Source organism: Myotis lucifugus, unplaced genomic scaffold, assembly GCF_000147115.1.
Source record: "Myotis lucifugus unplaced genomic scaffold, Myoluc2.0 scaffold_8, whole genome shotgun sequence".
NCBI classification, from domain to species: domain Eukaryota; kingdom Metazoa; phylum Chordata; class Mammalia; order Chiroptera; family Vespertilionidae; genus Myotis; species Myotis lucifugus.
This window is the reverse complement of record NW_005871056.1, coordinates 13162442-13189578: the sequence shown is the minus strand read 5'-3', so window position 1 is coordinate 13189578 and position 27137 is coordinate 13162442. Positions and strand designations below refer to the sequence as shown.

The 27137-nt window shown below is 42.6% G+C and overlaps 3 protein-coding genes across 7 annotated transcripts in view; 2 read left to right on the top strand and 1 right to left on the bottom strand.

Moving 5' to 3' along the window:
- TSEN2 (tRNA splicing endonuclease subunit 2) overlaps window positions 1–8306 on the top strand; it is a 41472-nt gene extending 33166 nt beyond the window's left edge. Inside the window, exons 12-13 of one of the 3 annotated variants that reach the window (XR_002828003.1) lie at window positions 752–977; window positions 1584–1759. The gene's annotated coding sequence lies outside the window, so the exon portion shown is untranslated. Of the gene's footprint in view, window positions 1–751; window positions 1083–1583; window positions 1760–8190 lie in introns of those variants that run through there. The other 2 variants (XR_001347084.2, XR_001347083.2) reach the window with 2 other exon arrangements.
- Window positions 2890–11034, bottom strand: MKRN2OS (MKRN2 opposite strand). Its single transcript, XM_006083826.3, has 4 exons — window positions 10817–11034; window positions 8699–8748; window positions 7273–7435; window positions 2890–6258 (listed from the first exon to the last, which is right to left on the bottom strand). Exons 1-4 carry the CDS (start codon window positions 11032–11034, stop codon window positions 6018–6020), a joined length of 672 nt encoding a protein of 223 aa, XP_006083888.3. The 3' UTR covers window positions 2890–6017.
- A 3345-nt stretch (window positions 11035–14379) lies between these two features.
- Window positions 14380–27137, top strand: part of MKRN2 (makorin ring finger protein 2) — a 42268-nt gene continuing 29510 nt past the window's right edge. For 2 of the 3 annotated variants that reach the window (XR_002828000.1, XM_023749647.1), the window contains exon 1: window positions 14380–14514. Coding sequence is in view for 2 of the 3 variants with exons in the window: in XM_023749647.1 (XP_023605415.1) it covers window positions 14489–14514 (26 nt within the window). In the remaining variant the exon portion in view is untranslated. The remainder of the gene's footprint in view (window positions 14515–27137) is intronic. The other variant, XM_006083820.3, reaches the window with a different exon arrangement.

Below are 27137 nucleotides of genomic sequence, written 5' to 3'. Positions count from 1 at the left end.
CAGTGCGCTCCCACAGGGGAGTTCTGCTCAAGTCACAAGCCAGGCTGACGGCTGCCAGTACAGCGGTGGTGGTAGGAGCCTCTCCCGCCTCCTCAGCAGCACTAAGGATGTCCGACTGCAGCTTAGGCCTGCTCCCCGCTGGCAAGTGGGCATCCTCTGAGGGCTCCTGGGCTGCCAGAGGGATGTCTGACTGCCAGCTTAGGCCCAGTCCCCCGGGGAGCGGGCCTAAGCCAGCAGGTGGTCATCCCCCAAGGGGTCCCAGACTGCAAGAGGGCACAGGCCGGGCTGAAGGACCCCCCTGAGTGCACAAATTTTTGTGCACCAGGCTTCTAGTCTTAAATAAATAAAGATTATATCTTATATGATCACTTTTTTTTAATACACTACCAACTATTTTTTCGAATGCAGCAGTATTTCCTAGGCCTCTAAAACTCACCTACTTTCTTCACAGGCTTTTCCACTTCCATAGGAGACATTTTTACTTAATAAGGCCAGGAAAATGATGGGATAATAGACCATGTGTCCAAACAGTGCAAGCACCAGTCACCTAAGGCAGCAGCACATGCTGTGTCCTCTTTCTGGTCCAGACATAACGTGAATGATTTTGCTGCAAACTCATCTATTTCACGTGTTGTTTAAATTTGGATAACTAATACAGGCTAACATTTTTTTGCAAATTGTTACAGTATATATTCAGATAGTGGGAGTTGAGATAGGGCAGACACCTGTGTTCTTGTTTATCCCACAACAGCCTTTGAGTTCAGATGGTGGACCCTCCACAGGAAGGTGTGAGGCTCGGAGATATGGCCACTGTCAGAAGTACAAGTGGAGGACGTGGCCTGAGAGCTTCTGCATGCAGTGCCTTTACACCATCCCCACCACTGAAGTGACACCAGCCTGGAAAATCCTGTGAAATCAGAAATAGGGCTTGTCCGGTTGGAGGTTAAAAAGGAAAAATGCCCTCCACACAGGGCTGGGTATGTGCTGGCACCACTGGGTGGTGGGCCCCTACCTCAAAGGTTGGGGTGCAGCCTGAGATCCCGCTCACCAGGGACCTGCTCATGCATGTCAATCTGCATACATCTTCAGGGGGTTCACAGATTCTGTGAGAACCATCTGTGGGTCCAAGGTGGGAGCCATACGTGGTTCCTGACTTTTAATTCGTTTCCCTGGAGATGATTTTATTGAAAGCGAGGCAGTGAAATGAGCCTCCTAGAAAGGACCCGCTTCAACCTCAGCTCTGCCTCTCAGTGGCTATGTGACCTTGGGCAATTACTTGCCCCTTATGAGCTTCTATGGGGCACCCGTATGTGGTTCTGTAACCCAGACACACCCTGCCTTTAAGGCACCACCTCCTCAAGTTAGAGTCCATAGCTTACAGTTTTCAGGATTTTTGAACTATTTGTTAAGGCTCTGGTTTTGGTATTAAGTTTCAGCAATCCCTTAGTCTCTCTGATTGGCCTTGGGTGGAGGGCAGGATGGCTAAGATGAGCTCCTTGGTCTGAAGTCAGATGCAGGTTTGCATCCCAACTCATCCACTTACTAGCCCTACGATCTTAACCTCAGTTTTCCTCATCTATCAGATGAAGTTAGTGTTATCAACGTACACATACAATGGACTGCTATTCAGCCACCCAAAAAAAAGTATTGACATGCTACAACGGCGATGAATCCCGAAAACATGCCAAGTGATAGAAGCCAGACAAAACGTTACATATTGTTCGATTCCCACTATATACCCCAAACAGGTAAATCCCATGAGAGAGAACACATTGGTGGTGACCAGGGGCAGTGGGGGGAGAGGGCTGAGGAGCTTATGGTACAGAATCACCTTCCAGGTGATGAAATGACTTGGAACTCAATAGAAGGGGTTGCACATTGTACTAAATGCCACTGAATCTTTTGCTTTATAATCAGTTATTAGTGTAATATGAATCTCACCTCAATAAAAAATATTAACGTTGTCAACCCCAGAGGATTACGGGAGGATTGTGTGGGTTGGTCCTTACAAGGTGCTTATTAGCACAGTGCCCAGGTAATAATGTACTTTTAGTCTTTTGCAGCTGTGATGATTCATGATAGGGGATGAGTCATTGTGTCCTCTATTAAGGCAGTTACTTGTGCAGCTGATTATTGTATGTTGATTCTCTGAGCTTCAATTTTAGAGGCTAACGTTTTCTGCCCTCATCCCCAAACTGTGAGGGGAAATGGTAACATCTGTGCCTTTACTGCCCTGAGTTCTCCCTAAAGAATTTCACTTCTGTAAAGTAATTGGTTCAAACGTAATGCTTGGTAGGGATTAAACTTACATGAATGGGACACAGTTTCAGGCAGGCTTACCAGGCTGCAGTTGGTTAGATTTCCCCGTGATTCTGAGCCTAGTATAGGAGTCTGAGAATTCCTTGTTAGTTGCTGATTAGTTTTTATTTTTTTCATAATTATTTTGACAAAATAATTCCTAATTATTTTGCCTTTATTGTTAAAGCATTTTCATTCTTTTTTTTTTTAAAAAAAATGTTATCATTTACTTGAATGTGGTTTTTAACTTTTCCCTCGTGGGGGAAGTTTTCCCTCGTGGGGGAGTACTTAGGGTAAAAAGAAATGAAATGCCTCTCCCTACCACCCACCTACCATTTATGATTTTACCAACCAAATTGAATTTGTAGAAATCTGATTACAGACTCAAGTAATTATCCCATGAATGTTAACTTATTTAAAACTCTGATGCCCATTTCTAAAATTGAGAGAGATTTAAACCCATCAATTTAGCTTAAATCTTTGCTTTTTATATATACGCTGAGAACATTTCAAGTCTTGTTACCATTTTGTGAAATATAGGGATGCCTCACTTAAAAATACATGTTATGAAAAAACACATTTTTGAAATGGTTAAACTAAGAGGTAATATTTTTTTATTTCAAAGCAATACAATCTAAGTTCTTTTAAGTGGAAACCTTTAAGCATTTACATTTTTTGGAATGTTTACATATTCTGAAACAATATTCAAAGGTAGATCTTCTTCCTAACTTAAATGTACATTCTGATAGAGTAGAAACAGTGGCATCGGGAACACTTGGTCCAAACTCTAAGTCTAGCCTAGGAAAACAGTGGCCACCTTGGAAACATCACCTAATCACTCTGAGTCTCGGTTTCCTCAGCTGTGAAATGAGGATGACTAATACCTCCTGAGTTTGTTTTGCAGACTAAATGAGATGACATATGAAAGGATCCAGTACATGGTAGGTATACCTTTTCCCCTTTCAGATAAACCAAAAGTGTAAGCATTACCATAACCATTTCTCTAGTTTATGCCCTGGTAGGTAACACAATGGAGAAGGAGGTGATAGAAAAATAGTTTGAGGTAAAGTGAAGACAGCTCTGAAGATGGGGGAAGGTGAGGTAGCAAGCACTTCCTGAATTAAGGGAGCTAGATATGGCCTCTGTGGGCTTTTCAAAGTGATGTTGATTTGGGTTTTCTTGGTTATAATAGTAATGTATGCACCTGTAGAGGCTTTGGAAAAATACCTTTGTGTGGGTCATCAAATCAGTAACACTGAGACAAACTCTGACCTCTCTGTGAAAAGGAGCCCAGTGGTCTGTCCTCCCATAAGCATTGAGGGAAGACCGTGTGTGCGTGGGTCAGTGCTAAGTGCTGAGATGAAGTGCGCCTGGGGAGGTGGCAGGGAGAACTCTGAGACTTCATCTGGGAAGCAGAGCTGGTACCAACCCTGAGTCTCCTCGTCCTTCTCAAGGCATGATCAAGAAACAATCAGATTCTCAGTGTATCATTCTAAGAACAGAGCAACATTGCCATCTATTGGTGTTATGAGATGCTTAATTTCCTTTATTGGGGTAAACACTGGAGGGTGGTATTGTGACATTACCAGTAGGGACTTTACAGCCTGCTGAAGAGAAGAACAGGCCGACTACTGCCAGAGTCACCTCCAGGTGGGAGCGCAGCCTCTAAAGTAGAGAATGGGGACTGTGGCAGCTTTGAAAAGGGATGTAGCACTAAGACAGTAGCATGAATTGGCATTCCTAATATTGATCTTAGCTGAATTGCTTTTTATGACATATTACTTACTTCCTCTCCGAATTTGAATGTTGATGAAAGCAAAACCCTTATTTTCGCTTTTATCTTCGCGAATGCAAAAATTACTGGCCCAGTTGCTGCATATCCTGGGTACCAGGTCACCAGGTGGCCCAGGAGTTAAGTGCATGGACTTTGCAGTCAAACGTCTTTCAACCCTGGTTTTGCCACTGTTTCCTCAGTTTCCCTTTTCATCTGTAAAATGATGCCAGCATAATGTTAGCGCCTACTTCACAGGTGGTCTTAAGTGAAAGGGAAGAATAAGAAGTGTTTATTCTGGTGTGGAGACCTTGATGAATACTTGTTAACTGCAGCTGCCATGATTACCAATAATCAGGTAAAGAATGGGACGAGAGAAGGGGAATACTAAGCATGTTAAGATCAAGGGCAAATTGGAATACTATTCCCCAAACTCAACACATTTTTATATTTACCCACTGAGATCTTTACAAATTCTTGAACAACACAGAATAGCAGTCAGAATAGCTGTCCTGTTTAAAGTGGTATCATGTTCGCCCAGCTGGCTTGGCTCAGTGGTTGAGTGTCGACCTATGAACTAGGAGGTCGCAGATAATCAATGATTCTCTCTCATCATTGATGTTTCTATCTATCTCTCCCTTCTCTCTGAAATCAATAAAAATAGATATTTTTAAAAAATAAAATGGTGTCATGCTCTGGGTGGGAAGTTTTGTTTTTCTCTAAAGTACCAGAACTTACCGCTTCTCAGCCTTTTGGCTAAGATCAAGTGTAGTAAAGTACCAGCACTTACACGTACAAACATTGGTGTGCCTGCGTTTTTTCCCACTGAAGTTGCCACTGCTGAAACGTTGACCAGACACCTCTTTGGAAGCAGGCTTTACGGATCTGCAGCAAGTTTCCTGAATATCTATATTACTAAGTAATTATTGGTACTGTGATGGTGGGTACATTGAAGATGGGTTGGTGCTTTGAAGTTGAGTACCTTGAGGATGGGTTTGGTTTTCAGAAGTGAGACATCACTTGGTGCCCAGGGCTGGAGAAGAAGATGTGGTGGAGTCGATCACATTTGGCCAAAAACAAAGTGGTTTCTGGCAGCAGGTTCCAAAGAGGAATTTTGAAATGTTTTGCTGATTGGCTGTGTAAAGTGTCATGATTATTTGGGTATACAAATTCTAACAAGCTTGTTAAAATCACCTCGTTTCTTTTTAGTTGCTTATCCCAGCTTTCCCCTTTCTTCTGAGCATTAGAAAAACAAGACATCCCTTCACTGAGTCCTTTCTGAAGTGGCACTTAAAGTGGGAAGAGAAGGTGCTGTATGTAGTAAACCCAGCCGCTGACCTCCTGTCAGGTCAGGCAAAATGAGAAGGAAACCAACTGGTGTTCAGCTTCTGAGGAATTGCCAGTCCAGTTTGTGCGTGTGGATTAGAAAGGCTAATTCAGGGGTGCCCATTGCCTCACTTAGATTCTGAGGCCTTTTCTTTTTTTTCCTTTTTTTCCCTATTGTTGACCATCAAGAGGTAACACTATGCATTTCAAAGAAAAACATTGAGGTGAAAATACTCATTATTTCATAAATTGTAGATGTCTTGCTCCCTTCTTACAAATGCCCCCACCTTCTGGATTCACATGGAAAGGTGAATTTATTCAGCTCTCATTAATTTCTAGGAAGAGTTTTTGTTGTTCTGGGAATAAAATATGCTGCCACTTTATGCTTTAACATGAATTCTCAGTTTGAAAACAAATTCTATGAAAAGAATTTTGAAAACCCGGGGCAATTTTTATTAATTTTGTAAATTCTTATACTGCAGTAAACTGAAGTATGCTTAGAGGGAAGCCCTATAACTTTTTTTTTTTAATTAACCACAGGTTACTGTATTTAGAAAGCTCTATGATCTATTAAAAGTAGTCACCCCCAAATATCCTGTCCCTCTGCTTTTACACAGCGCACTCAGCACAGACCACTCCCCGGAGGAGGACTTGGCTCTTGATCCGGGTGGTCGATCACGTAGAAGCCATGCTCCTCTACCGCCCGGTACAGCGTGATGTACTTGGAAGCCTTCCTGGTCCTGGGGACCACAAATTTCTCCGTGAACTCATTCTTGTCCAGTTGCTCCCTGCCTTCTGTGGCCAGAACGCAGTTAATGAATGTGAGGGTATAAGTGTAGCAGTTGTGGTGTTCTTCTTCGTACCTGCAAAACAAGGACGTGGGGAAGAGAAGGCTTAGCTTTGAAAGCTGCTCAGGGCCTTCCACAACTGAAATCGGGCTCACTCGGCGAGCTGGGCCCCAGCCTGGGCAGGGACGCTTGGCCTCCTGGGCTAGTGCAGATTGCAGCTTAAGTACAGAAGAGACTGAACTGAATGTTCAAAGTGGTGAGTGAAGGTGCACATAAACCCCACCTTGGGGAACTTAATTTCACTGAAATTCTAGATTCTAGAAGCAGAATTTCATTTCTTAAATTTTAGGATAGCCTACATTTCAAGGGTAGCCTGAAAACAATTTAAATGGACAAGTATGCTATATATCCAAAGTGTTAAGGGAGCAAGAAATTGAGAAATTAATTTCAAGATTGCTAAAACCAAAAAATAGAACCTTAAAATATTTATAAATTTTGAATATCATTTAAATTTTTTGTTTTATGGAACATAATATCACAGCTTTTGCTGTACATATTACTATTGAGTGTTAAGTATGTAAAAATACCTATTCAAATAATGAGAGTTCTAATTTTGGTCCTTTCAACTTTTAAAATGCTCTGATTCTATTATGTAATACTAGATGCCCGGTGTATGAAAATTTGTGCACTTGGTGGGGGGCCCTCAGCCTGGCCTGCGCCCTCTCGCAGTCCAGGAGCCTCCTGCCACCACCACTGCGCTTGCAGTCGTCAGCAGGGTTTGTGACTGAGCGGAGCTCCCCCTGTGGGAGCGCACTGACCACCAGGGGGCAGCTCCTGCATTGAGCATCTGCCCCCTGGTGGTCAGTGCATGTTATAGTGACTGGTCGTTCCCGATTGTTTAGCATTAGGGTCAATTTGCATATTTCCTTTTTATTATATGTAATATATGCTGGCTCACCTCTGAAGAAACCCCTGCTTAAATTCTGTTACAGGTGCTACTACTAAACGCCGCTCAGTGTCCTCTGTGAGTTGATCACATTTGTGTGGCAAATGCGGGCCAGGGAGCAGGTGGTCTCAGCAGCTCCGTACCTGTGAGGCAGCCAGGCCCCCGTGGTGGAGAAGTCTTCCAGGTACTTGTCCCACTGGTCCATCAGTCCAAACATGCCAGGCTGCAATAATGGGACACTTACACTCTGCTCCCAGCCTGCTTCATCTCGCTGGACACCGTGCATAGTGTAATTATAGACGACTCCTGCAACCAAAGCCAGGGTCACGCAGAAGCTTGAGGGACGTGCACCTCTGTGAAAGGGTGCTGTCAGAAAATGACAGCAGCCCCACAGTAACCTGACGTATCGGAGGCCCAGGTTGCACTTTCTGATTCCTGCCAATTAGCAATGGGCCCCGAGAGGCTCTGGGACCTCCTTCCTCCAGGATCATCAAGTTCAGGAGGCAGCCACTCGCCTCGGAGATTTAGAGAAGGTCTTGCCTGGAGTTAAGGAGAGGCTACGGTGCCCCTGCCTCCCCTGCTTTCTGCAAAGCAGTTCCTTCAGGGAAACCCAGTTCTTGCTCCACCTGCTCTTCAGCCCTCTAGAGTCACCCCCAGGAAACAGAGACAATCATAGGCACCGGGATCATCATCTCCAAATATTTTTGTTGAAGTTCTCTGTTTACAAATGGGCCTGGCTTTCCTTCAATCAGCAATAAATTTCTAGTGGTCAGACTGGTGATAAAGTTTACTGTTCACATGGGTAACTCTGAGTTCAAAAACCCAGTCCTAGGTTTCTGTTCACAGTATCAGTTTCTCCTGCCTCAAGGAGGTGGACATTGGCTCACCTGGCTGGCTTGCTCTCCATTCCCAGGCCTGCAACTCCTACAAGTGGCTCACCAGGCCCTTTTCCTGCAGACAAGGATGTCCTCGGTTCAGGGGTTGCAGACCTCAGAGCTAAATCTGGCCAAAAGGACTGTTTTATTTAAACATGCTGCTGCTGTGTTTTTGTTTTTTTACAGAAAACTGCTGCAGGCTCCCCCACCTGCTCAGGTGTTATATCCCCTGACTTATCCAGAGGTTTCTGCCTAATTCCTGGAGACCCTGGAGTGTGAAGACCCAGTAGCAGTGGGCTGAGTGAGTACAGGATTGGGGAGCAGAGGGCCTGGGTCCGGATTCTGGTTCCCACACCCGATAAGGTGTTGGGCAACTCAATCTCTCCAGAATTCTGTTTTTTCCTTGTTTAAACACCAACAAAAAACTAAAAGGTTTCTGTCACTCTTGGCTGAGAAAACATTAATGACCTTTTTCCAAATATTTAGTATTGTTAGTAACACTTTGCTGTACAGTCGAGTGTTTCTCATTTGGGGGAATAGTAGCATCACTCCCCTCATGGTCCAGCAAGAGAACCCAGGGACCAGAGGAATTCCTAGTTAAATGTTGCACCATCACTTTTCTTTAGAAATGCCACTCTCGTCTGGATACTTTGGGGACTTTTTAAGCTTTAAAAAAATATGAACATGCACTCACCATTTGTGTTAGTTATTCCAACATGAAGATCAGACCTTCCATCATAGTCCCTGAAAGAAACAAATATTTTTTCCTCATTTGCAAATGTCTGGCACAAAGAGTTGGTACTTAGAGTGGGGGAGTGATGGTCCTCCTCGCTTGCCTGGTGCCAGATTGCCAATAGTGTCCAGGTTAGTGAAAGCCCTGTTTCAAAGCTGGTTAGGCCAATTCTACATTTGAGATCTAAAATTTCCCCCTGTCCCCATCTATTTTGTTGCCCCGTCCCCAATGCTAAAGGTGAGTGTGCTAGAAGGCCAGTCCTGCTAGAGCAAAAAGTCAGCATTACACCTGGCAGAGGAGCCCACCCAGAGGTGAATTGTTGAAGGAGCACCTTATTCTCTCCTCCTTTTTCTGTGAGGTGACAGCCCGTTCCTCAGGCAAACATGGGTGAGAGGCTCCTGATGCCTCAGTGGATTCTGCCTCCCAAACTGATATGGCCCATTTTGGTCTTGTAGCCTGTGGCCACACCCACTTCTCTTGGACAGCCCTTGTTTCTTGGAATTATTATTTACCTGAGACTGGACAATAGATGTATAAGTCCGTATAATTAAACCTTCGTATACAGACCCAGGCCATCACTTACTAGCCCTGGGACATTGGGCAAGTCATTTACTCTCTCTAATCTATTTCCTTCACTATAAACTGGGAATAGTGAGCTGGTTGTAAGAATAAAATATCTATTGAGTGCCTGCCACACAGGTTATTTTTAAATAATAAAGCTCCTTTATCAGACCACAGGTCTGAATATTTGGTTCCTCATTAAAGCAAGCAGTTGCAGGTTTTAAAATGACCAAGGACACACATGGCTGCCCCATCTCCTTAGAGCAGTCTCCTCCAGGTCATCTTGTTGGAGCCACTTTGAGTTTTTTTTGAGACCCTGGGGCTTCCAGAGGTTGAACATGAGGTGTGGCTCGGTGGTTGAGCGTTTACCTATGAACCAGGAGGTCACGGTTCAAATCCTGGTCAGGCACATGCCCTGGTTGCAGGCTCGATCCCCAGTGTAGGATGTGTAGGAGGCAGCCAATCAATGATTCTTTCTCATCACTGATGTTTCTATCTCTCCCTCTCCCTTCCTCTCTGAAATCAATAAAAATATTTTTAAAAAGAAATGAAATGAAAATGAAGCGGAGAAAAACAGGAATAGTCATGGGTGGCTGATGACAGCGTGACACCCACCGAATTTTCTACCCCAAGCTCATACCCTGAGCACATCACTGCCCTTGGTTTCCTGCCTAAATCCTAGCATGTCCTCCCTCGTTCCCTTCTTTCCTTCAGTTATTTCTCAGTCTTGCAACACGTTTATTGGGTGTCAACTATGAGCCTGTACAGTCAGGTATTTGTCATATTTTGAAGTGAAGGGCTAGTGACATATGGTAGTTAGCCGGGAAGTGAATAGTCAACTCTGATGTTCTCATCCCAAGAACTCCTGAGGGCATGAGAGAGTTGGGAGCATTAGATCGGGATGATGTGCATGGACACGCTTCCTAAAGCATGTGCATCATTCAGTAGCATCCCTGCTCTCTTGCAACCAGGCTTGTCCATTTGTAAACTCCACCAGGACTCTCAGGAGGCACAATCCTTTCTTTTGATTTCTGAAATCTGAAAGTCAGGTGGTGTCTGCAATAGAAATAAACCAGCTCCACTCTCCACTTTAATTCACCTCCATGCAAAAGAGTCTTCAGGCTCCGTACATTGACCCTGCTTGTCAGAGAGATTACAAACTAACTCACAATAAAGGTATTTTGGTAAGCTTGGCTGCTGGGTCATTTTTTCCAATTAGCCTCTTAGCTCAAAATCTATGGTTAAGTAGGTCTCCAGACTATGGCTTTTTCTCTCTTAAAATTGTATAAGTAGGTTTGACCTTCATATATTCTTGCACTTTTCGCTCCAGGAAAGTATGCACACCGTCTATTTCTATAAAACAAATAGGCCTACATTTTAGAATTAAATGCCAAAAAAAAAACTGGAAAGAATTATCCACCACACTTCACTCACACTGTAAAAGAAGGTTTTAGTGACTACAACACAGAAGGAAAATTTGCACAATTCAATGTAACACTTAAAAAACACTGACGTTACCTAAGAAACGTCCCTTGAGTTGGCCTGAGGAGGAATGAACACTTTTCTTGATGCCCATTGGCGAACGGATTGGAGATGCTAACAGGTGCTTCCTCCAGCTTCCTGGAGCCCACATCCCGCCGGCAGAGGGGGCAGCACCGCGGCACACCGAAGCTGTAGATGTGTTTCCTGCAATGGTTGAACTTAATTAAAGGCTTTCCGGCCGCTGCGCTCTGCATGGCTCTCCCGTCCTGGGCAGCCGGGGCGGTGTCCCCAGACTTCCTTTTCCTGATGGCACAGGTAGCAAATTCCCGCAGCGCGAGGAACCTGATCGGCAATGACGTCATTCTGATTGACGGCCTCAGAGCCAAACCGGGTAGAATTAACCAGGACAGTCACCAGGCCGCCCCTAAAACCAGCGTCCTAAAGAGCTTTCATTTTCCTTTCCATTTGTGCCTGCTTACCAGACTGTTTTTCCAGCCTTCATACATTTTGCAACTGTTGGCAGCCAGCTCCGACTCATTCTGTAAAGCCCTAGGTTTCTGTAGAACTTTCTCCGCTTCCTCCGGCGTTCCCGTGCCCTGCGGCCCTGGATTCATGTTTCCACCTGAGCACTGCCCTTTAATTAGTCATAAGTCTATGCGCCTCTCGGAATTAGGCAGCCTCACTTGTTTTTGTGTTTCTAGCAAAGTTTATATCGTTTTGGTTTTGAATAAGTAACCTTACTTTGAGGTTACTCTCCTTTGATGCTTTATATTGTAGAAGTAATCTTGCTCATAAAAAAATTAACAGCACAGTAAAAATAAAGATAGAGGTTACCCTAGTTAACCAAACTAAAAGGATAACAGACAATTCCACAGTGGGATTATACTAGAAATAAAAAGAAATCAATAAGAAAAGGCTAACTAGAAAATTCCCAGTAGTTTAGAAATTAAGCAGCATACTGCTAAATAACTTATGGGTCAAAGAATAAATAACAATGGAAATTAGAAAATATTTCTAATCTAATTGTAATGACATTAAAACTTGTGAAATATAACTAAAAGGGGCTGAGAGGGAAAATTATAGCTCTAAATACTTAAAGAATAAGCAGCTAGAAAACAAGAACAATTTGAACTTAAAAATATAGAAAAGGAAAGATAATAAAGATTAGAACAGAAATCTGAAGTAAAAATCACACGTACAATACAGAAAATGAACAAAGCTAAAGTAAACTGCAGGATGAGATGGCTCCCATGGTAAATTATTCTGAACATTTAAGAAAACATGAATACCTACATTACACAGACATTTTTCAGAGAATTGAAAAGAAGGAATACTTCCAAACTCATGCATAGCTCAGATACTAAAACTTGACATGGACATTCGGAGGAAGGAACACTACAGACCACTACCTCTCATGAACAAGGATAAAGAAATGCTAAACACAATATTAACCAAGAGAATCGAATGATTTATAGGAAGAAAATGTAACAGAATAAAGAATAAAACAATATGGCTTTCTCGATAGATGGGAAAGGATTTGATTTTTAAAAAAAGACATGTTCATGATAAAAACTCTAAGAAAACTTGAAAGAAAAAGAAACTTCTTTAATTTGATAATAAATAGCTTCAAAAACCCTAGAGCTAACATTTTAATTAGTGGTGAAATACTAAATAATTTCCCTGAATTCAGGAACAAGACAAGGTTGTCCACTGTTACCACTTTTATTTTATTTTATTTTATTTATTTTTATTTTTTACCACTTTTATTTAAGGTTACACTGAGGGTTCTCAGCAGTAAGTCAAGGAAAAGAAATAAAGGATAGCTCAGTTGGTTCAAGCATTGTCCTGATACATCACGGTTGTGGGTTTAATCCTGATCAGGGCACAAAAGAATCAGCCAATGGATACATAAATAAGTGGAACAACAAATTTCTCTCTCTCTCTCTCTCTCCACTCTCTTTCCAAGATCAATAAATAAATTTTTTAAAAAAGAAAATATATAAATATAGCATGGAACAAGCAACAACAATTAGGACATTTTTAAAAATATCATTTAAAATAGCATCCAAAAACCCATCTAGATACCTAGGAATGCATCTAATAAAAGTTGGCATAGACCTATACACTGAAAACGACAAATTTCCCAATGTAGTTCCTAAATTTCTGAGAGAAATTTCAAAAGTTCTAATTGGAAGTATATACTGTGCTCATTCATTGGAAGACAATATTTTTACAAAAGCAAAGTAAAAGAACTACATACAGTTATATGTTGTTCTTATAGTATGTATAGATCAACACTGACAGCTATATGTTGTTCTTATAACACATATAGGTCTCACCTGTATAATGTTGGTCAAAAGAAGACAAAGAGTACATACTGAATTATTTCATTTATATCAAGGTCAAGAACAATCTAATTTGTGATGATAGAGGTGAGAATTACACTTATCTTTGGGAGCTATTGATTGGGAAGGGGCATAAGGAAGCCGGGTATTGATAATGTTCTTTTATCTGGGTGGTGGTTTCATCAGTGTATTCATATGTAAAATTCATGGGGCATATGTATTTTGTCTGTTATATTTCAATGTTTAAAAATTTTTTAAAGGCAATAGGAAATCATTGAAATGGATAAAAGAGTTTAATGACATGATCCGATTTACTTAAAAAAAAAAAAAAGGTTTTGTGTAACAACAGACTAGAAGAGGGCAGGAGCAGAAGCCAGAAGAGCAGTTAAGAGGCCATTGCATGGGCCCGGGTGAGGAGTGAGGGTTGCTTAGACTAGAACCATGAAAGTAGAAATGGAGACAAGAGGATTCATTGGAGAGCAGGATCTGCAGGATATAGAGAACCAGAGGGACATATCAAGAATTATCTTTCTGGCCCTGACAGGTTTGGCTCAGTGGATAGAGCGTCAGCCTGCAGACTGAGAGGTCCCAGGTTCGATTCCGGTCAAGGGCATGTACCTCGGTTTCGGGCACATCCGCAGTGGGGGGTGTGCTGGAGGCAGCTGATCGATGTTTCTCTCTCATCGATGTTTCTGTCTCTCTATCCCTCTCCTTCCCTTTCTGTAAAAAATCAATAATATATATATATTTTTTAAAAGAATGATCTTTCTGGGTTTCCACCATAGGAAATGGAAGACAAATAGCAGAGGAATGCCTGGAAAGAACATGACTAAAGTTTGGGATGCGAGTAGAGATTTTTAAAGGAGCACTTGGGCGGGGTCTAAGGGACTCCTTACTTGGGAGGCGCGGTCTGGCGGAACAGTTGAGGCAGGACCTGAGAACGGGGTCCGGGAGTGTAAACTGACATGTAGGTCGGGGTGTCTGGGATTAAGATGCCTCCAGCGGGGCGAGGTGATTCTAGGGACGCGAGAGTCGCTAAGGAATGCGCTTGGAGATGGGGCAGCCCCGTAGGAACTAAGAGTCAGCACACGGGATAGGACTTGCCATGGCCCGCCCAGGAGGCTTGGAAATGGCGGGAAGAGGAGGAATACGGGGACTGAGGATCGGCCCCGCCTCCACCCCGGGGCGGAACCAATTGTGACGGCGGCGAGGTTTCCGGCCGGCACTATAAAGGCGCACACGGGCGGGGGGGCGGCGTGCGCCGTCGTGACGCGGCCGCACGGGAGGGGCAGGGCCGAAGCAGCGACGGCGGCGGCCAGACTGAGAGGCGGCAACACGACCACGGCCCTCTGTCCCGACCACCATGAGCACCAAACAGGTCACCTGCAGGTTAGTTTGCGACTCTGCGGGGTCCCGGAGCGCCGGGCCGTCTGGGGCCTCTCCCCCGGGGCCCTGGGCGACGAGTGCGCGCTGGTGCTGCCGCCGGGGAAACTGAGGCTGGAGCGGATTCGTGGAAGGTTGCTCAGGTGTTCACCCTCCGGCGTTTTGGGCCCAGGGTGGGGACCCGGCGGTGTGTGGCCGTGTTTCGTGACCGAGCCCCAGGGCGAGGCCAGCGCGGGGCTGTGCTGGTCGGAAGCGTGGCCCCTGTGGCTGGAAGGACGTGCGAGCCAGGCCGTGCGGGTGCGGGGCCCGGGAGGAGGGCTCTGGGACCAGAGTCGAGCCGGACGCGGAGACGCGGGTTGGAGTGAGGGTGCGCGGAAGGGCCGTTTGCGGGCGGGGAGGCGACACAGGAGGGGCTTGTTAATCGACGATGAGGGCCTCCGAGGAGCCGAGGCCCGAAAGCGGCCTTGGTTCTCTGCGAATTCGAAGACCCCCGACCTAAACTTGCAGAAAAGAAGCAAGTAAGCACTGCTGTTCGCAAAGATAGCAACCGTAGGCAGGATGTTTGGAAAGTTTCGGTGCTCCTCAAATTGCCAAGTCCTTCGTATTCATTGTCTTTAGACTTCACAATAACGCTGTTAGGCCAATAGAATTTCCATTTTGCAGTGCAGGAACCAGACTGAGAGAGGGTAAGTGCTACTCAGTCTTAGGAGACAACCCGTTTACGTGGGGAAATACAGCGGCGATGGATGAATGGCTGCAGAAAAGTCAGGACCGGGTGACATAGAGATAATGTGGTTGTGTAACACCGTGATTTCTTGGTCAGCTTGTGCGTTACCGGGATTGGGATCCTACTCTTGCTGAACTGATACTTGGAAAGTACACATTTTATTTTAATAAACTGTTTCCAATTAAACCTGTTTGGGAAGCATTGCTGAAAAGAATGTTAGTTTGATTATGTAATAAACTGTTGATCATTTATATTGTTATTTCTCTTCTCCAGTGTGAATAATTGAGAAGTGACTGAAAACATTTTCCTTTTAGCATTCGTATATAATTAGCTGTTCAATCAGTGTAACCAAGGCCCAGCTGATTTATGTTGAGCAGTTGTCAGAGATTTGCACGTAGTGTTTCTAGGAAAGACTTGCACTAGGTTATTTGTACTAGAAAGTCTTCTGTGAAGACGTGTGTGTTTATTTTTATTTGTATAAAGTTTCCCCAGTGAACCTAAAATTAAAAGGCCTTTTCAGAGTGAGCAGCAATACACATTTATTTGAGATTTCAAAAAAAAGAAGAATGGCTCTTCTGGAATCACCGATTCAGGCAGAAACCCACGTAGTGTTTTAGTTAGGAAACAAAGAAAAGGGGTATTTAGGAGGAGGTGAAGGGGAACAATGACATCTAGAAGGAAGGCATTCTGTTGATGCAGGTAAGCTAACATTGTGATGCTAATTCTAGATAGTGTTTTTAATGTTAAGTCCTTAGTCATAGCTGCTTTCTTGTTTTTCTTGCAAAGGGTTCTTTGGGGCACAATGCTGCTTTAGGCCCAGAAAAGGTTATTTTGCCCTGTTTTAACATAACAAAGGCTTGAGGCATAAGGTGTGCAAGGCCTTCCTGTGGGCTGGCAGCTCCAGCTCTCTTTAATGTGACTCTTTATATTTTTACATCCCTGTTGGAGCAATTTCTTAGTCATTGTGGACTATACCAGATTCTGGCTACTGCTTCTAAGATGGGTTCACAAAAAAGTGCACAGTTATACAAGGTTTTATAATCGAATCTCAACTCTGGGCAGTATCTAATTTTACAGATACCGAAATCTTATCCTCAGAAAGACTTGAGACTTGCCGCAAACTTCACATCTAGTTGAAGGAATAAGAACTTAAATCAGCATCATCTTAGTTATTTTCTGTACCAGAAGATGGCCTGACCTGAAAGCTTTAGTCTTTGTTTCCCAAACAGGGGTGTCCTGCAGGATGTTGCTTGTAAACTGAGAGTGAGTTGGAATGTTGAGAAGGGATCACTTCTGTTTAAATACAATCCGATTCTGTTGGGGGGCTTACAACATGCTGGGTGCTCTACCAGCCATATTGCTATAGCCTAGCAACCAGGACTATTCCATAGATCGTGAATCTTAGCCTCAACGTTGAAGTGATTACCCAATATCATTCAGCTTCCAAGTGGCAGAGCTGTGGCATCAGAGTCCATGTTCTTGTAGACTATATGGCCTCCAAGTAAGTCTTAGAAATGCTAAATGAAAGTTTCTTTCCTGCAGGACTTTTCAAAGCTTTTAATATGTTCATATGAAAGGAAAACATAGGCAAAAACCTATAGAAAGTTCACTTGCCAAAGGGGGTGAAGGAATCAGCCCTCATAAGGACTGAACACATATTTAAATGGAAAAAACTGCAGTATTACCAAGAGTTCCAAGTTTACATTAGTGTGTTCATGGTGGAAAAGCTTTTCTCGCTTTATTATCTATTCACTAAAGTTTTTTTTTTTTTTTAGTTGAGAGAGAGAAACATCGATTTGTTGTTCCACTTATTTATGCATTAATTGGTTGATTCCTGTGTGTGCTCTGATAGCGGATCAAACCCGCAACCTTGGTGTATCAGGATGACTCTCTAACCAACTAAACTACCTGATCAGGGCCTTAATCACTAAAGTCTTATCTCCAGACATTTGTAACTTATAGGAAATGTTCAAGGTATGATTTATTTGGAGGGCAGACTTAAACAGGTTTCTTGGGTTTGTCTTAGGGTGCAAAGTATTTTTGTGGTTTGTTTTCCTGACTGGAATGTGATGTACATGCTTCTTCTGGATGGCAGCAGGACAAAGGGTTAATTTTGCTTCCATTCTAGTAGGTATTATATCTCTCCAAGAGATGGATATGAAGTCCTTGGATTCCCAAATTTAATGACGAAGACTAAATGTTTATTGTCTGAAATGACAAGAATGGCAGCTGATACAGTTTTGTTAGTCAACTCTCCTTCCTAACCATCTCCTGTGTCTTCCAATCTGTTTTCAAAGTACTGGTGCAGGCCTTTATTATAGCTTGGTAACCAGTTTTTTTGTCCTCCTCAAGTCCCTCTGTCTTATTACTAATGAACAATCTAGAAATTTCAGTTTCCTGAGAGAGTCAAACCTAGAGTTTTTCATTCTTTGAAAGTCACAAAACTGTCCAGTAAGTGATAGGAAGAACGTGAGCTCCAGAATTGGGGTAGTTCTGGATTCTGATCCTGATACCACTTGTGCCACAGTTTCCTCATCTGTAAAATGGGAATAGTAATGCCTAGCCAGCAGAGTTGGTTAAAATACTAAATAATAACAACAAACCATCTTGGAGCATTTATGATGTGTTAGGATAAGCAATTACATGCATTGTCTTAGCTAAATCTCACAGTAGTCTATAACAGCAGTCTATGAAGTACAATTATTATAATCATACTAGTTGCCCAGTGCATGGATTCGTGCACATTGAAAGGAAAGTAATTAGAAGAAATATTATAATATCTCTATTCACCCTTTCTCTATAATAGAAGTGTAAGAGATGAAAGAAAATTAGTAAAATTTATATGAAAGCCGAAACGGGTTTGGCTCAGTGGGTAGAGCGTCGGCCTGCGGACTGAGGGGTCCCGGGTTCGATTCCGGTCAAGGGCATGTGCCTGGGTTGTGGGCACATCCCCAGTGGGAGATGTGCAGGAGGCAGCTGATTGATGTTTCTCTCTCATTGATGTTTCTGGCTCTCTATCTCTCTCCCTTCCTCTCTGTAAAAAATCAATAAAATGTATTTAAAAAAGAAAAAAGAAAAAAAATTGATATGAAAATAATATATAAGTTGATTAATAAACAAACAACAACATGCTATAACAACAAAGACACGATATAAAAACAACAAAAACATGATTTAAAAACATGATATAAAAACAACGTAACCCACGACCGAAGGTGGAATCACACGGCCCAGTGAGGAATCAGGCTCCCTCCCCTCTGGTTCCAGGGTTGTCACCTGAGAACCACCGCTGCCAAGTCACCGCAGCTCGGCAGCTCCTGTGTTGAGCGTCTGTCCCCTGGTGGTCAGTGCGTATCATGTACCGGACGGTCACTTAACCTTTTATATATATAGATTGCAGATGGGTAAACTGAGGCTTGGAGATTTAAATAATTTGCTCTAGGTCACATAGTAAGCCGTCTGACTTCAGAGTCTTCACTTAACCACTACACTGTATTTCATCCCCACTTCCAGTACATTTATTTCAAGCCTATTACCATGCCTAGCATTAGCTAGCTTCTTTCCTCCTTGACAGATCTGTTGTTACAAGTAGGACAGCCAGGAATTTTAAGCCTGGAAAAATGTGTAGGAAAATATAAAGGAAGGTGACAGGGAGAATATAAATTACCCATATACTTGGAGATGATTTGCAAAAGTGTTCTGCTCCAGACAAGCAGCATTGAAAGGCCTTCAAGAAACCAGATTGATTCCGTTTTTTCAGCAACAGCTAGAACTATTGGTGGTTCTGTGGCTAAGAGTGAGCTGATATACTTTGCAACATATACCAGTAATAGCCTTACTGTCTGAAACAGTCTTGGAGTCACCCAGAATAGCAGACGCCTTTGGAGTGTTCCCCAGAAAAAATCTCCCTACTTTTTTTAAAGTATCCAGCTATGTACTTCCCAGCCCTTGTACACTCATTCCCCCCCCCCTACATTCTCTGCCCCAATTCATGTCTCTAAGAAGGTATAAGGGATGGATGGTTTAGCCATCAGGAAGGGTGAACAGTTGGAAATTCACTACAAGGTATGAGAGTCCTGGATTAAGTTTAGTATAACAGATGGGAGGAATGGCTATAAGTGGTTGACAAGGATGCCCCAGAGGTCAGGCAGAATGTATTCAAGGTAGTTTGTGTTTGTTACTGGGGAATGGAAATGGAGACATGCTACAAAAATAAGACTGGGCTGGCTTCGCCTCTTACATAACACTCGTTTCACACTCACCTTTCTTGAAGGCAGTGATGGTGGTCTGGAAGTTATTTTTGAATCTCTTTAAATTTGAGCTCATTCACTTAACTGAAGTGAAATGGCTGCGCAGAGTCACCAGCTTATAAGTGGCAAAACTAACTAAAAGCTCTGGTTGGTGGTTAAATATTTGTTTTCTTAATGGCAAAGATAATTAGTGAATGCAATTTGGAAGGCAGATTTTCTGAATATGACTTACTAGAGGCCCGGTGCACGAAAAAAGTGCACTCTGGGTGGAGGTGGGGGTTCCCCTCAGGCCAGCCTGAGCCCTCTCACAGTTCAGGAGCCTTTGGGGGATGTCCAACTGACGGCTTAGGGGGAGCAGGCATAAGCCGTCAGTCGGACATCCTTAGCGCTGCTGCGGAGGCAGGAGAGGCTCCTGCCTCTGCTGCTGTGCTGGCCAGCCATGAGCTGGCTTCTGGCTGAACGGCGCTCCCCCTGTGGAAGTGCACTGACCACCAGGGGGCAGCTCCTGTGTTGAGCATCTGCCCCCTGGTGGTCAGTGCACATCATAGCAACCGGTCTTCCCCCATCATTCTGCCGTTAGAGTTAATTTGCATATTACTCTTTTATTATATAGGATAGGATGGGATGTGGTGGTAGAATTATAAAAGGCATCCTTGTACAACCAATGCAAAAAATCTTTCCTCTTACATGCCTGTTTAACAAATAGTATCTGGTAGAGGACTTCTGGCCATCTCCTACTCTTTTTTTGTTTTGTTTATTTCTTTGTTTTCAGGAAATACTCTTGTCTAGTTTATCCAAAAGAAACCATTAATGAAGTATTTGTTAGACCTTGCTTTTGTGCAACTGTTTGGATAGCCACTTTGAGCCTGTTTTCTTCCATTATTTGAGTTTACTAATCCTGATAATTCTTTGTGATTGAGACTTGGCTCTTGACACTGATTTGTTTAACTTTTATACCTCCAAAGATCAAAGATCTTGAAATAGTATTTCAGTCTTGATTTTGAATAGCATTTTTTTCAGAAAGAATTATCAAACTATTTAGAAGTGTAATGCACTTGTGTGTCCAGGATTTTCAAGACAACCCCTACATCTGGAGGTAGGCTAGAAAGACCCACAATACTCAGCATATAGTTGTACTCAGGGCTAAGACTTATTACAGTGATGTAGTAAGGAATCACAGCTGGATCACAAGGGGAAAAGACACAGGCAGCATCTGGAGGAACCCATGTGCACACTTCCTACCTTCTCTCTCTTCCATGACAGGTCACACAGCATACTTTTTCCCCAGCAATAAAAATGCTGCAACATATGTCCTGGGAAACCCATTAGGGATTCATTGTCCAAACTAATCACCCTCTATTTATCATCTACCAAAATTCTAGACTCCCAGAAGGAAAGCAGATGTTCAGCATAAACCACATTGTACAGTTAAGACACAGTGAACAGTCTTATCACTTAGGGAAATGTTATATCACTGTAGAGAACTGTTTACCAGCCTCATTCCAGATTCTAGGCAGGGGTCAGCCTTTTAAGCATGCCTCTCTAAGGATAGCAGGCTCAGACTTGCTCTGTTAACTCTTTTCTGCACACTTAAAGTCAGTATTGTGAATAACAAGATCTCTTTGGTATAAGCCTTTTTAAATAAAGCTCCTGTTAAGTTTCTTTTTAAATTTTTTTATCTTTCAAGTAACAGTTAATTTACAATATTATATTAGTTTCAGGAGTACACCATAGCGATTAGATATTTATGTAACTTACAGAGTGATCCACCTGATAAGTCTAGTACCCATCTGACACCACATATAGTTATTACAGTATTATCTAATAAAGAGGGAATATGCTAATTGACCATCATGCCCTCACAAGATGATGGCACCCACAGTCAATAAAAAAGGGAATATGCTAATTGACTGTCACACCCTCACATAGATGGTGGTGCCCAGTCCCCTCAGCCCCTGCCTCATCCAGCTGGAGTTTCCCAGCCCCCTCAGCCGAAGGCAGTTGAGGGTGATCGGGCCGGCAGGGGAGGGCAGTTGGAGGTGATCAGGCCGGCAGGGGAGCAGTTAGGCGTCAATCAGGCAGAGTGGTTAGGGGCAGTCAGGCAGGCAGGCAGGTGAGTGGTTAGAAGCCAGTTGTCCTGGATTGTGAGAGGGATGTCAGTCAGACAGCCCCCGAGGGGTCCCAGATTGGAGAGGGTGCAGGCTGGGCTTAGAATTTCGTGCACCGGGCCTCGACTATATTCCCTACACTGTACTTTACCATCCCTGTGATTATTTTTAATAATTGCTTTTTTGTAACTCTTAATTCCTTCATCTTTTTTACTCATCCCCCCCAACCCCTTCCATCTGGCGACCATCAATTTGTTTTCTGTATCCATGAGTTTTATTTGTTTATTTTTTATGCTCCATATATGAAATCATATGAAATTTGTCGTTCTCTGGTTTATTTCACTTAGCATAATACTCTCTACATTCATCTAAGTTGTCGCAAATGACAAGATTTCTTTTTTTATAGCTGTGTAATATTCCATTATATATATATGTACCAGTCTTCTTTATTCATTCGCCCATTGATGGGCACTTAGGTTGCTCCCATATCTTGGCTATCCTATATAATAAAAGCCTAAAATGCTAAGTATCCGGTCTTCCATTCAACCAGTCAAAGTGTAATATGCTAATGGTATGCTAAGGCTGCTCAACCGCTTGCTATGACATGCACTGACCACCAAGGGGGGAGACAGTTGACCAGTTGCTATGATGTGCACTGACCACCAGGGGGCTGATGCTCCAACTGGTAGGTTAGCTTGCTGCTGGGGTCTGGCTGATCAGGACTGAGTGAGATGGGCGGAACACACCCTAGAGCCCTCCCATGGTCCCTCCCCCGCTGGCCAACCTCATGTGTCCCTCCCTGGCCCTGATTGTGCACCGGTGGGGTTCCTTGGCCTGGCCTGCGCCCTCTCGCAATCTGGGACCCTTCAGGGGATGTTTTGGCCCGATACCGCTCAACGCAGGAGCTATCTATCCCCTGGTAGTCAGTGCACTCCCATGGAGAGCACTGCTCAGCCACAAGCCAGGCTCTGTGGCAGCACTAAGGATGTCCAACTGACGGATTGGGCCTAAGCCATCAGTCAGACATCCCCTGAGGGCTCCTGACTGCAAGAGGGCACAGGCAGGGCTGAGGGGACCCCCCCCCCCCGAGTGCACGAATTTCATGCACCAGGCCTCAAGTTTGCAAATAATAACAGTTTTACTTCTTTCTTTCTGAGTTGGATGCCTTTTATTTATTTGTTTTGTTTTTGTCTGATTTCTGTGGCTATCCTATCTAATAATAGACAAACATGGTCATTGACCATACCTTCGCTATGCCTCCCATTGGCTAACCGTGATATGCAAATTAACCGCCAACAAAGATGGCGGCTAATTTGCATACTGCAGGCAGGGCCGGCAGTGACCCGGGCCGATCCCTGACCCGGCGAGGCAGGGCCGGCAGCGCACGAGGCTGCCCGCGGGACCGGGGCCCAGATCCGTGACCTGGGAGGCGGGGCCGGCAGCGTGCGAGGCTGCCTGCGGGACCGGGGCCCGGATCCATGACCTGGCGAGGGAGCAAAGTGGCAGAGAAGGGAGAGAGCCCAGGTGGCAGAGAAGGGAGGGAACCTAGGGCTAAGCAGTGAAGGGAGGGAGCGAGGCAGCGGAGAAGTTAGTGAAGCTCGCCTAGGTGGGCTTCGCTACCTTCTCTGCTTCGCTACGCTCCGTTCTCAGGAAACCCTATTCTTGCAGGAATCTTCCTGCAACGGGCATCTAGTGTTCAATAAGAGTGGTAAAAATGGACATCCTTGTCTTGCTCCTGATTCTAAAGAAAAAGCTTTCAGCTTTTCATTGAGTATGATGTTAGCTATGGGTTTGTCATATATGGCCTTTATAATATTGGAAGAATGTTCCTTTTATCTCCACTTGGCTGAGATTTTTTTTATCATAAATGTATATTTGATTTTGTCAAATGCTTTTTCTATATCAACATGATCAATGATTTTATTTATATGCTGTATCACATTGACTTGCAGATATTGAACTAATTTTGCATCCAGGAATAAATTCTACTTAATCATGGTGTATGATCTTTTTAATGTATTGCTGAATTAGTTTTATATTTTGTTGAGGCTTTTTATATTTATTACTCATTGGAGATATATTGATCTATAATTTTCTCTCTCTCTTTTTAGTGTCTGTCTAGTTTTGATATCAGAGTAATACTGGCCTTGTAAAATACATATGAGAGCCTTCTCTTCAATATTTTGGAATAGGTTAAGGAGGATAGATATTAATGATTCTTGGACTGTTTGGTAAAGTGCATCTGTGAAATCATGTGGTCCAGGATTTTTGTTTGTTGGGAGTTTTTTGATCATTGATTTGATTTTGTTGATAGCTATTGGTCTGTTCAGATTTTCTGTTTCTTCCTGATCTAGTCTTGGATGATTGTGTATTTCTAGGAATTTATGCAATTCTTTCAGGTTGTCCAATTTGTTCACATATAATTGTTCTAGTATTTTCTTATCCTTTGTATTTCTGGGTTGTTGTCTCCTTTTCACTTCCGAATTTATTTGGGCCTTCTCTCTTTTTTTCCTTGATGAGTCTACTTAAAGGTTTATCGAATTTGTTTATCTTTCTAGAGAACCAGCTGTTGGTTCCATTGTTTTTTTAGACTCTTGTTTAATTTATTTCTGCTCTGATCTTTATTTCGTTTCTTCTGCTCACTTTGGGCTTTGTTTTTTTTCTAGTTCACTTAGGTGTAAGGTTAGATTATTTATTTGAGAATTTTTGTCTGTTTCTTGAGGTAGGCCTGTAATACTATGAATTTCCTCTTAGGGCTGCTTTTGCTGTGTCCCATAGATTTGGGGTTGTTGTGTTTTCATTTTCTCAAGGTATCTTTTGATTTATTCCCTGATTACATTGTTAACCCATTCATTCATTGTTTAGTTTAGTAGGATGTTAGCCACTCTGTGTCTTAAGGTGATTAGAGCCTTTAGAGCAGCGGTTCTCAACCTGTGGGTTGCGACCCCTTTGGGGGTCGAAAGACCCTTTCACAGGGGTCGCCTAAGACCATCGGAAAACACATATATAATTACATATTGTTTTTGTGATTAATCCCTATGCTTTAATTATGTTCAATTTGTAACAATGAAATTGGGGGTCACCACAACATGAGGAACTTCGCGGCATTAGGAAGGTTGAGAACCACTGCTTTAGAGCATTTACATTTAAAGTAATTATTGATGGGTATATGGCTATTGCCATCTTATTATTTTTCTAATTTTTTTTTTTAGTTCTCTGCTTTTTATTTTCTTGCTCTCGTGTGTTGATGACTCTGTAGAGTATTATGTTTGGATTCCTTTCTCTTTGTATTTTGTACATTTCCTGTAGATTTTTGGTTTGTGGTTACCATGTGTTTCATATATATCTAGTTATGTTTATAACCGTCTATTTTAAGTTCATGGTCACTTAAGCTCAAACACATCCTAAAATCACTACAGTTTTTGTTCACCCAAAATGTTTATGTTGTTGTCATTATTTTTTAATTCTTTTGTGCATGTGTTTGTGTGTATCTCTTAATTTATTTTAATTTCACATGATTTTTCTACTTTTGCTTTTTAACCTTTGTACTAGCTTTATAGTTCACTAATCCATTGCTTTTATTGTTTACCTTTGAGAATCAAACCCAGGACCCTTGAGTCTGCAGGCCAACGCTCTATCCACTGAGCCAAACTGGCTTGGGCTGAACCTCAGTTTTTCTATTTGCATATGGGTATAGTAATAATACTCCTTGGTATTGTTAGGATTAAATGAGATAAATAAGTGAAAGTGCTAGAGCAGTGGTTCTCAACCTTCCTAATGCCGCGACCCTTTAATACAGTTCCTCTTGTTGTGGTGACCCCCCCAACCATAAAATTATTTTCGTTGCTACTTCATAACTGTAATTTTGCTACTGTTATGAATCGTCATGTAAATATCTGATATGCAGGATGTATTTTCATTGTTACAAATTGGACATAATTAAAGCATAGTGATTAATCACAAAAACAATATGTAATTATATATGTGTTTTCCGATGGTCTTAGGCAACCCCTGTGAAAGGGTCATTCGACCCCCAAAGTGGTCACGACCCACAGGTTGAGAACCACTGTGCTTGAGTATTGATAGTACTGCTTATCAGATCTTTTGTATTTTTTCTCATTTTATATATGTCTCATAATGTACTTGTTTGGTGACAGTGGTGAAAGGACATCTTGCTTAAAAATCTTCATTCAAGGGATATGTGAGTTATCCCTCTTAAAAAGGTAAATTGTCAAAATCATAAGGAGCAGAGCAGGGGGATGGGATCAAGCAAGATTGGTTGTAAGTTGATAATGTGAAAGTGTGCTGGTACATCTTGAGGGTTCATTCTACCATTCTGTTTACTTTTGTATGTTTGAAGTTTTTAATTAAAATAAGTTAAAACAGTTCATGGATAAAGCTTCTTTACAAAGCAATCTCCTAATAGGCTCCTCACCTTCAGCCCTCTCTAATCTATTTTACACATGTAACTCAAGTGGCTTTTTCTGAAAAAAGCCTGGGAAGGTGTGTGTTTAATAAGAGTAAACAGTTTGCTTTTATGACAGAACACTCATAACTTTTCCTCTGCTACTGTCTGTTGTAAATCTCTAAGATGAGACTATGGTTTCCGAAGCTGACTTGACTGTGGGCCCTTAATCGCTTGTTTTGAGTATGCATTCATAATATTACAGCTGCTACTAAGGTATCTTGAAGCACAATTAGGGTAATGATGCTTCAGTCTCATCTCTCAACAGGCCTGTTCTCACTCCTTCTCCGCCTTTTTTCTTGCTGTCCTCTCTTTTGTTACATACTCCTCTCACCCACTGGCATGCCCTCCATTTTGTAGACTCAGCTTGGGCATGACCTCCACTGGGACATTGCACCCTGTTGTCCCACAGCATTCTGCATACATGTGACAACTGTCTAATTGTCAGTGTTCTTTACTAGACTTTAATAAGAGCTGGACTTTTGGGGGACCTACTGTGTGATAGGTACTGTACTGAGCATTTTATGTATTTCTTTAACCATACCCTTGCCAGTATTGGATGGCATTTATAATTTTTAAAATCTAAAGCAACCATTTATTATTATAAAATCAGTATATATTCATGGTGAGAATGTTAGGAGGTACAGATCAGCAAAAATAAGAAAATGAAAATACCATAAACCTTACCATCAAGGATTGCTACTGTTAACATGCTCTTATACTGTAATATACCAGAAAACGTACAGCCTGAAAGAGTTCTTATTAATGTTGTAAATATATTGTATTTATTGAACTCTGTTTATATTATATCATTGGACTGTGGATTTCTACTAATTACTTTTAAAAGTGAATGTTCATGTGAGATAATTCTGAGAATTGTCTCTCAATAGCAGTACATAAGATTAATAGTGGATTTTTTCCTTAAAATCCTATATAATAAAGAGGTAATATGCAAATTAACTCTCAGCCCTCACAAGATGGCTGCCTATGACCAGGCTGGCAGGGGGGTTAGTGAGGGACAACCAGACGACTGAACAGCAGGCTGCATGGGGCGACCAGGCCGGCAGGGGGGGCAGTTG

What these genes read in the sequence shown, in the direction of transcription:
- MKRN2OS (XM_006083826.3), bottom strand. Translation starts at nt 11,034, where the DNA reads ATGCAGAGCGCAGCGGCCGGAAAGCCTTTAATTAAGTTCAACCATTGC. An exon ending in ACTCAAGGGACGTTTCTTAG is followed by an intron (nt 8,749 to 10,816) that starts GTAACGTCAGTG and finishes TGTTTCTTTCAG; the next exon opens with GGACTATGATGGAAGGTCTG. An exon ending in GGGGCCTGGCTGCCTCACAG is followed by an intron (nt 6,259 to 7,272) that starts GTACGGAGCTGC and finishes CTTGTTTTGCAG; the next exon opens with GTACGAAGAAGAACACCACA.